At 36.0% G+C, this 11083-nt stretch overlaps 1 protein-coding gene across 5 annotated transcripts in view; it reads right to left on the minus strand.

Moving 5' to 3' along the window:
• Window positions 1-6249: 6249 nt before the first annotated feature.
• LOC112520823 (DDT domain-containing protein PTM) overlaps window positions 6250-11083 on the minus strand; it is a 17085-nt gene continuing 12251 nt past the window's right edge. For all 5 annotated transcript variants that reach the window (XM_025129423.1, XM_025129421.1, XM_025129422.1 and 2 more), the window contains 2 exons: window positions 7019-7660; window positions 6250-6935 (listed from right to left, as the gene is read on the minus strand). In XM_025129423.1, coding sequence (XP_024985191.1) covers window positions 6376-6935; window positions 7019-7660 — 1202 coding nt within the window. In that variant the 3' untranslated portion in view covers window positions 6250-6375. The remainder of the gene's footprint in view (window positions 6936-7018; window positions 7661-11083) is intronic.

Raw genomic sequence — 11083 nt, forward strand, 5'->3', positions numbered from 1 at the left:
CAAAGTCAATGATCAAAATGATCCATATTCCAAATAAGAATGTACATCATATTTCGAAAGGAAACAAAAGCTTAATAGCAATTGATGAGCACAATGAGAATTTAGAACCAACATATTCGGATTAGGAAGCCTTATACAAATGGCTATCCCCGTGTCAAGAGATATGAAATCTATACGTTAACCGAATTTGACAATTAACGCACGATCAAACGAAAATTCACGATCAAGATTGATTTGCCAGCATACCTAACGAATACATAAACGAGTTACTATTTACAAAGCATAAAAACCATAACATAATTATTCTAATAAAATTAGTTAGGTCTTAATGTACTTAAACAACGTAGATTTCAAGAAGGACAACCGGATACGAATTGAGAACTCAACCGTAACACTAGCCTTATGCATTTTCAATCCAACTGCTTCCGTCCTTCTTATTTCTAAGCATTTTTACCCTACTTAGAGACCAATCCATATTATATTGTTTAAATGAAAGTTGTAGGTTGGTATCATACGAGTCTATTAGTTTTAGAATCATCTCATTGGATCATCCATCTATTTTATATAAATTTTACAAAACTGCACCCAAGGCCTAGAACAATACACTATCCACTTTTCTAACAACCAATGGATTCGAAAAAGGTACAATTGACACAACTCTCTTTCGCAAAAGGCACAAAGGTGATATCTTACTTGTCCAAATATTTGTGGACGACTTCATATTTGGCTCAACTATCTCCAAATTTTGTAAAAAGTTCTCAGACCTAATGAAAAGTAAATTAGAGATGAGTATGATGGGAAAACTTAGTTTCTTCCTGGGTCTTCAAATAAAACAATCTTCATAAGGGATATTCAGCAATCAGTCCAAATATGTGATTGATCTTCTAAAGAAATATAATCTCTCAAATTCATCATCTGTGAGAACACCCATGGCCATAGGAGCAAAGTTATACTCTGATCTATCAAGTAAGGCTATAGATGTAAAAACCTACAGAGGCATGATTGGGTCACTCTTGTAACTAACAGTTAGTAGGCCATATATAATGTTTCCTACTTGTCTTTATGCAAGATATCAAGCAAATCCCAAAGAGTCTCATCTTTCTACAGTCAAGAGGATCTCTAGATACCTTAAAGTGACTCCTTATTTGGGCCTCTGGTATCCAAAGAACTCTGGCTTTGTTCTAAAAGCCTATATAGATGCAGATCATGCAGGATGCAAACTTGATAGAAAGAGTACGTCTGGGAGCTGTCAACTTTTGGGAGATAAGCTAGTAAGTTGAACATTCAGAAAATAAAATCGTGTATCAATATGTACAGTAGAAGCAGAGTATGTTGTTGCTGCTAGCTGTTGTTCACAAGTAATCTGGATGAAAACCCAACTGAAATATTATGAGTTCCATTATGAAAGATTCCCATCTTATGTGATTCCAAAAGTGCAATAGCAATTTATGCAAATCATGTGCAGCACTCCAAGACAAAGCATATTGATGTTAGGTACCATTTTCTCAAAGATCATGTACAAAAAGGAACTATAAAGATGTATTTTGTTCCTACAGATATCCAACTTGCTGATCTTTTTACAAAAGCCTTAGGTGAGAAAAGATTTCTTTTTCTAGTCAGCAAGATAGGTATGTTGAATCTCACCACTTAAGGCATTCTTTTAATCAACCAGAGATCCTTTCTGTCTCTGGTACATGTAAAAGTGGTAAAATCTGGCAAAGAAACTAAGTTTTCTATAACAGAGCCTTTAGTTCTAAAGGTCAGAGCCTTTGTATGTTGGTAAAACTTATTTCACTTTGCCATACATCCCTTGCATACAGAGCCTCTGGTTCCACAATCCAAAGCCTCTGTTTCTCAACTCTTTGGAACCAGAGCCCCTCTAGTCCAAAGAAATATTATTCCTCCAAGTCCAAATAAGCCCCTAGTAAAACCAGAGCCTCTGGTTTTAAAGACCAGAGCTTCTAGATTCATGGTCTTAAGGACCAGAGCCCCTCTGGTCCTACCTATTCACCTTATCAAAACATATTTTGCTCATTATACTTGATGTTTTGATCCTTCATTGAAACCAGAGCCTTTGGTTCCGTAAACCAGAGCTTCTGGATCACAAGTCTTTGGAACCAGAGCCTCTCTGGTCCAATAGACGATGCTCATCACAAGTCTTCAAGTCCTAAAAGCAACCAGAGCCTCTGGTTCAATAGCCCAGAGACTCTGGTCCACCTACTCTTTGCAACTAGAGCCCCTCCGGTTGTACTAAAAGTTCACTTAAGACTAACAAGTGCACTATCAATGTAACCAGATCCTCTGTTTCATACCTCTTTGCACCCAGAGCACCTCTGGTTACACTAAGATTTCATTTTAAACCTTCATGTCACTGCCTCTTTGCAACCAGAGCCCCTCTAGTTGATCTAAGAACTCTTTAAGGACCTAAAGTGTAATATTCAAGTAACCTGAGCCTCTGGTTCTAAATACCAGAGCCTCTGTCTTGACAACTCTTTAGAACCAGAGCCCCTCTAGTAACATTAGAGTGCTTTTTAGACCAAGTCTAATGCTCCAAGCACAACCAGAGCCTCTGATTCTTAAGACCAGAGTCTCTCGACACCAAATACTGACCCAATACTTCTTGTTTGCTTGAAGGTGACTGGAATGCATTTGGGTCTTTGAACAAGTATATACGTTAACCAACTTTCAAACATGAAACATCTTGCTTTTTTTCTACAGAGATCGTCATGATACGTGATGCGTTATGATCGTAAGTGTGCACACAGTGGGCACAAAATCCCCAAAGTGGCGGTGCAAGTGCACGCCGACACTTTGATCGCTTCAAGTAATAAAGTGGTATAGTACCAAGATCGTTTCCACATAGACTGGACTTACTGAGAATCTGAGATTTTCATGAACTTTTTGAACATGTTTCGGTTTGAGAAAATAATTGAGTTTTGATTGTGCAAAGCTTAGAAATATGAAATAAACCTTTGATATTAAAATATGGGTATGGGTGTAAGCTTCCCTTAAGAATGATGTTGGAACAGTTTGGTCAGGAACTCATGGGACTTCTATAAGAACTTCGATCTCTCGAAAGTGAATTCTTATATACTGTTCCCACATAATGCCCACAAAGCATCCAGTTTTATCAATCTTTAAACTTGCCGATTAGCTAATAGATAAAAAGATATCTGGTTCCACTAGCCTGAAGATTTATACTCACAACTCATTGTCGTATAAACTCGACTAATATCTGAACATTAGCTAAAACATGCAAAACCCGCATCTTTGCGTGATTATCAAAGACTCTCTCAAATCTTTGTGCATCATCTAAGCCGTATTTCAGATCYRSYCATCTCTGGATCAAGGATCTAATATTAACACTTCAAAGTGATCAGCTTATCTGTGTTGAGCTTAAGTCCCGACTTAAATGACCAAGCTTAAGAATCAATAAAATTGGCAACACCCAAGTGTGCCTTCAAATTCTTAAGTTTGATTCACACCCACACCCAAAGGGGTGCTTAGCTCATAATAAAATTAGAACACATAGAGGAAACAGAAGGAGAAAAATGCATAAGAATTACTTGAACTGAAAATAATATTTAAACTGTTGCCCACAGAGGGCATACAATACACAGTGGTGAGAATTAAAGACTAAGTACGAAAATAAAATTACAAGCAGAAATTAAACTTGCTCTACTACTGTAGAGCTTGAGAGAATGTTCCAAGGTTGCTTAGCTAAATTGTTGATGGAATGGATGTCTTCCAAATGAGAGAAAAGCTTCAATATATAGGAAAAAGTGAGAACCTGACAAACTCTTCGCCCAAAGGAAGAAAGTCTTCATCGACTAGAAGGTAAGGACCTCTCATCACCACATGTCTACTTTTTCTGGCCTAGTCACTTTTTCTTGAAAGGTTGCAAAAGGTAAAGTTACCTAACCATTAAAATAATGAAAAGGTAAGGAAGACTTTTTCATTAAAATAATGGTAGAGGTACTTTATTGGCATTTTATAACTCAACCAGGCTCATTCTTCCAAGTAACTCAATATTTTTGGATCTAAACTCAGAATTAAATCTCATTAATACCCAAGAGAGCCAGTATTTGAATTTTGTTCAAATCCGTCTTGAGAAAAATACACCATAGGAAGAATGTGAGCAGAAAGTGGGCAGTATACCAACAGCAATGGGTTTTTTAGAAAATAATTAAATTTTTGACTTTTCATCACCTCTTAGCATATTTTGGACCAAAAATATAGGATAAGAGCAAAATAGGTATCAAAGACACAATAAAATAGGGATATTGAAGACAAATAACTCTCACAAATTGAGAGTTATCAATACGCCAACCACAATTTTCTTACACACATTGTCACTAAGACCATATGTATGCTCGTATTGAGATTCAAATTGAGGCACATAAGAAAGCTAATTCTGCAAAGTTACGTACACTGGTTGAGGATGATAATGATCATGGGTTCATACATTCCTAGATTATAACTAATTCCTAGATTAGGACTACCCTCAACATCTATTCTAGTGTTGGAACTACCCCCAACATTGCTTATATCGCATGTTGACAACCTCATAAAGTTTAGGCAGTTTATTTGACCCAACAACATATTCCATAAAAATAAAAACATCGTCATTATCACCTAACTCGATACTTGAACCAAAATAAACCTAATCATACCAACAAAATGGTTTAAACCAATTTTTTTTCTCCACATAGCTACCAAACTCGGGTATGTAATATTTGGGGTCAACATCACTCCACGATGCATCATTTCAGTAGAAACATACTCCCAAACATCATTAACTTTTGCCCATGAACCACCAACACGGAGATGTAACCTAATTTCTTCGGTTCCAGAATTCATTTTCAAAAAAAAATGATGGACCAAATTTATGAGTATTGAAGAAGAAAATACGAATTCATATGGAAAAATGTTGTTTCAAAAACTGAAATCAAAAATATTTTGTATATCTTCATGCAATATCTTTGTTCCCTTTATAGATCAAATTATTGCATAATGTACGAAACAACCATCAATGTACTGATAAAATGTACGATTACTACAAAAGTTGGAATCAAAATCAATGTACATCCGCAATTAAACATATCTAAATATTTGTAAATGGGGTTTCTTGGAGGAAGTTGCGGTTTGGAGTTCTTGAGATCAAATTGCAATTGAGGTTTCCTAAACCATATCTCCCCGTGGTGACACGTGGTACTTCGTAAGTTGTAGCTTCGGCACCTACGAAGGTAGTGATTTTCTTGAAAATGTGGGAAAGGAATGACTACGAAGTAAATTGATTCGGTCAAAATGGCTATTTATGTTATATCCCCAATAATGGCAGAAGAAGATTACGAGGAATGAGGGTGGGTAGGGACCAGAAGTTTATTTAAGTAAACTAAAATTTGAACGATTTTTAATATAAGCAAAGTACACATGTCATCTACATCCTCTTGAACAATATAAGCAAAGAAAATATTCAGTATAACTCGTTTAAAAGGTAACCGGTTAATTATTGTTATAATGGATAAAAGTTTTAAACTACAATGTCTTAGTAAAAAAATAATTTAAAAGTATATTATTGTAACAGAAAGAAAACAAAAGTACAATGTTATAATAACTTTTTTTCAAAAGTACATTGTTATTTATGGTGTGTTTGGTATGTAGACTACATGAGACGGAACAGAACAAAAAAAATAGTCTCATGTTTGGCATGCCATAGACAAAAAAAGCATAGGACAAGGTGAGACTATTTTTAGTTTTCGTAGGACAAATCTTGAGATGTAGTCTTGGAATGTTAAACTTTTGACAATGACGTGACAAATGTTATTTACAATTGTTGTGTTTAAATTATGTATTTATTTAGAACTTGTGGTATGACAAATGTTATTTACATGTGGTCTTGGAATGTTGAAAAAAATATTGATATCATAGAGTAAATAATTTAAATATATTTTGATTGATTTGTTGTCATTTTACAATAATTATATAATATAAAATAACACTGAACAACATTTAAGAATAATATGATCATTTTAATAGTTTTGTTATGTCATGTTCTAATCGTACCAAGCATTTAGAGATAATATGGTCATTATATGTTAAAATATTATTTTTCCCTAATTTATAAATAGGTTTGGGAGATGGATGGCTCACTAGATCTTGGATTTGATTCCCACTGAACCACTCCAAGCACACAAGGGAATGAAGGAAGGAAGGAACTCACCCTCTTGCAGACAATGGAATAAAATGTTAACGAGAAAAACTACAGTACCCATCTAAAAACACTTTGTGTTTTGTAAAACACTCGACGGAAGAATATGATTTTGATAAATCGACTCCACATCATTTCATTTGCCAACGTATATGCTAATTAGACTAAACTAGTAATTTTAGTTTATCTACCACCAATTCACCGCAATCTGCATTTGCTTCCTGTTGAACCACCGCAGTCGTATCGGCACTTGATTCTTTTGCCTCAAAAGAACCACTTTTCGCAAGGTTATGTGTCGACAAACTTCCCGTTTCAGAAAAATCCTTCAAAAAAGAATCCTCCAAAGGCCCTATCAATGCTATGCTGTGCGGGATAATACTTGATCCTGGCCCATTTGCTTCTTTAGAACCAGCTACGGTTTCTACACGAGGTTTGTTATGTGTTAAAGAACTTTGAAGAACATCTTCAGAATTGTGGGTTGCTGTACTCTGCTCAATAATTGCCGACTCAGGCCCATGATCCTCTTTAGAATTAGATTTGGTTTCTGCATGAGGTTGCTTTGGAGAAGCATCATCACTTAACAGGTCTTTCTGTGATTCGTCGATTATGGGATGTAGATGGGGGCAGACGGGTGGGGCCCTTTCACGACACTTGTGGCACTTGAACCCAATAATAAACCCTATGTGTTCATCTTGAAGCCCGAAAGCATCCCCATGGTACCAGTCTGCATTAATATCACAACTCTTAAATTTGATTTATACAACATAAAAACTGCAAACAATAAGTAAATTAAGACAGTTTAGTTACCTCCACAAGTCTCGCAGCTGATATAATTCAATGATGATCGGAATTCTGGTTCATGACAAAGAGAACATTTAGGTTGATTGGTGATGGAAGCCAACTGGTCAAAAGCCACAAGATGATTCCTGGTCCTAAAATTCGTAACTCGTTCATCATCAGGCTTTCTGGACAGGAGAAGACCACGGAGCCAATACGTAGTTTGCATTTGTGATCTCTTCTTCTGAAAACTTTCCTTTCTTATTTTTCTTGGTCTTCCTCTTTTGCCCTTCGGTTTTTTCACATCATCAGCAGAGTTCAGTTGTTTCTTTTTATCAGCAGATTTCACTTGCTTCTTTTTTGGTTGTTTCTTTTTCCGCTTCTTTTTAGATTGCAGGGAAACAATTTTAGCTGTCCGAGCAGATCGTCGTAGTGGTACAGCAACACCTCTACCCTTGCCTTGCAATTGCTTTCCTTTCCCAGCTCTTTTAGTTGTTTTTGACTGCACTGGCTTTACGATGTTTGAGGCTTTCTTGGTCTTCCTAGAATGCATTTTCCCCTTCTTGGGGATGATCTTCAGAGTGTCACCACCATGGCACTTGTGGCACGTATAGGTACATTTTGCAGTTAAGCCTTCACTGGTCTTCTTCACATGTCTTTTATGGAAAACGCCTGGATATATAAACCACCAGATACCAATTAAAAGGGTCATGCATTACACATCTACTAGTTCTATGAATAACGGATGAGGAATATAACCAACACACACATGAATATATAGACACGGTTTATGTATACACCCACATGTGTATAGTACTGTTAGGCCCGAAGTTACAAGGACTAGTACTAGGAGAGGAAATAATAAGAGGCAGTAGGGGTACTTTTGTAATAATGCTTGCTGGATAATCAGGCAGCTAGGGCAGTAGTTGATCTGCCTTGGGGAAAGAGAAGGGGGGGGGGGGGGTAAATAAGAAAGGAGTAGTGGGAGGAGGGTATATTCATTCTGTTGCAAGACAATCTTGTCGCCTCAGCCTCTCAATAGCTGGGAAACCATTCAACAATTGAACATTTAACAAATTACAGTCTGATTGCAAAAAATATGAAAGGGTAATATATATATATATATATATATATATATAGATAACATATGTGTGCATCTCTATATATGTCCTCCATCAGGTGTAGGAACACCATTATATTATAGAGATATAACCTGTATATATGTCAGTTGATGGTAGCAATGAACGGGGAGGTAAAGGGTTCGAGGAGTTTATACATGTTTTTCTGTTCCGTGTTTTCCAAGAGCAATGTCAATTCCCCTTCACCCTTACCTTCAGCTCTAATACATTTTAGCTCAGCAGCATATCCAGAAATGAAAACAAAGGCTACATAAGTGAAGATCCACAAATGATACTCATCTGATCATTTGTAGGTGCAAACAAAGGTCTAATACAGTTTTCGGAACACTAGAAAGGCAGAACAAATGCTGTGAAATTGACGCTAAGTTGTGCTAAAAATATACGGAGCTTCAATACGGGATCAGAAGACGGTGCAAGTGTTGAAAGCATAAAATCATGCTTTTTAAGGCTTACAAGCTTTTGACAGAACATCAAATTTTAAATGAAAGCATGCATTGAACTAATCAGAGGCAATGAGTGCTAGATCAGCGTCAAGAAGAACCAACAAGGTCCAAAAGTAATGTCGAGTTCACACGAGGTTCAAAACAAAGGGAGTTCCACAAGAGCAAAGATCCTTTTAGCCATTAGGGATGTGACTTTGGCTAAGAAGATTCTAGGGGGCTTAAAAGATTGGACTGGGCCGACACTGTCATAAAAGTTAGAGGCGAGCATCGGAGGTCATGATGCTTTTTATCAAAGGTCACATAAATTATATCAAACAACAAACACTATGTCTCCACTTACAGGTTTCTACTATTGCTGACGGATGCAAAACTCTACCATAGTTATAACAACCAATGTGTGATTTTAGGGCATTGCTAGCATATAGATCTCTAGGAACTGAAACCAAAGGTAACCCTAGAAATTATATATCTGGGATTGGGTTCCCGTGAGAAGGAAGTCTTTGCTTAAAGCGTGAGAATGAACCTTCATCAACCTGCATCTACCTCCATTTCACAAATCTTCATCTACCTTTATTTACCTTCAACTACCTTCATTCACCTATTTATATCGATTTTAATAAATTCATGCATGTGAAAGTGAAAGCGATTGAAGATATATACGAGTTTGTGAAGATGATTGAAAGTGAAGATAAAGGTGAAGATGAAGATAGTTGAATATACATTAAAGCCCCTGTTTTTGTCAGCTAACAATTGAAGGTCCGTGTTTTTTTAGCTGTGAGATCAAAAAATCAACTCATCCAAAGTTTCACAAGTGAAAGAGGTTGTTCTAGCATGATCCCAACACACTCTCTCTCTCTCTCTCTGTATATATATATATATACACACACACATAGAGAAAGAGAGAACATTTCAAATAGAAACCATGTAAATGTTACACACCGTAAAAATCAACCTCGGCCCTAGATTTTATGTTGAAATTTTTAGGCAGTTACCAGATCAGTTGTAGATAAGGTTGAAAGTAAATTTCGGAACCGATTTAATCCACATCATTAAACATTAATTTGATAATTTGCACGGAACGTTGAAATTGATTTGTATGGTTTGTAAAATTTCGGTAATCTATATATATATATATAGACTTGGGGTCACGTGAGACCAGCTTGTTTTCGTGAGACCCGTGAGACCACTTTTTTACACTTGAAACTTCACAGCAAAACCCTGTGAAGGTAACCTTCACAGCGTTTTGCTGTAAAGTTTCAAGTGTAAAAAGTGGTTTCACGGGTCTCACAAAAACAGGCTAGTCTCACATGAACCCAACCCTATATGAAGCATTTTGGTAATACTTTAATAAACTCTTATATTTTAACAGTATAATCTATGAAGCAACAAGTATAAATCAATCATGCATTAGAGCGATGGTTTCACAAACCCAATCAAATGCACTTTTAAGTATTTGATTCTTTTCTTTTATGTTCTCTTGTTATAGAGTGTAAGAAGGTGATTTAAAACTTTGAAGAGTGAGGGTGTAATTGGGGTGGCTTGAGAGATTAGAGTATGTGATTCTAATAATTTTTCAGTTTTCACAGTGGATTTCGTCTCTGAAGGCCTATGTTTCCAAAACAAAATAAAACAATTTAGCACATTTAGTATATATGTTCGAACATAAATTACAATTTTCTTTTTTAATGAGGAATTGCATTAATTTTCCATTATCAAGGGTCACGTGAGATATTAGTCCGTGTGATTGTACTAATTTTTCACATAGTAGATTTTGTAAGTGGATGTCCATGTTTCTAAAAGAAAAATCAAAACAATTTAACATATTTAGTCATTTATGTTTAAACATAAATTTCAGAATTTCTTTTTTAACGAGGAATTGCATTAATTTTCCATTATTGGTTTATAATAGAATTTTACATCCCACTGCATCGCATGGGCACACAACTGATATTATACATATATAGAGGGAAACTTCAGTTGCGAATCTGATTTCTGTTGCGAATCGGGGGACAACCAAGAGCATCATACATGTGACAACATTCGTCATGAATAGTGGACTTAAATTTTTTACAATATTCATGATGAATGATACACCATTCATGATGAATGTCCCAGACATGTGCCGCACTCTCGTTGGTCCTCTGGTTTGCAATGGAAATTAGGTTCACAACCCAACCTGCCCCTGTATACATGTAACGTTAGGTTCAGGTGAGAACAACCCCTTTTTGTGAGAATGTGAGAAAAAATGAAGGTTCCTTATATTGTGCAAATGTCACACAATATAACATAACCTTCCACGATTGAAGGTGATACAAAAGTTACAAACCAAAACACAATATAACGTAGCATTAATAGGATGAAAATACTTTCACTTGTTCTCACCTTTTCACGAAAATGAAAATTTTCCATCATGATCCTGGCTCTCTCTCTCTCTCTCTCTCTCTCTCTCTCTCTCTATATATATATATATATATATATATATATATATACTATATTATAAAGCATTTGACAAA

This window comes from Cynara cardunculus (assembly GCF_001531365.2).
Source record: "Cynara cardunculus var. scolymus isolate 2C chromosome LG 11, CcrdV1, whole genome shotgun sequence".
NCBI lineage: Eukaryota > Viridiplantae > Streptophyta > Magnoliopsida > Asterales > Asteraceae > Cynara > Cynara cardunculus.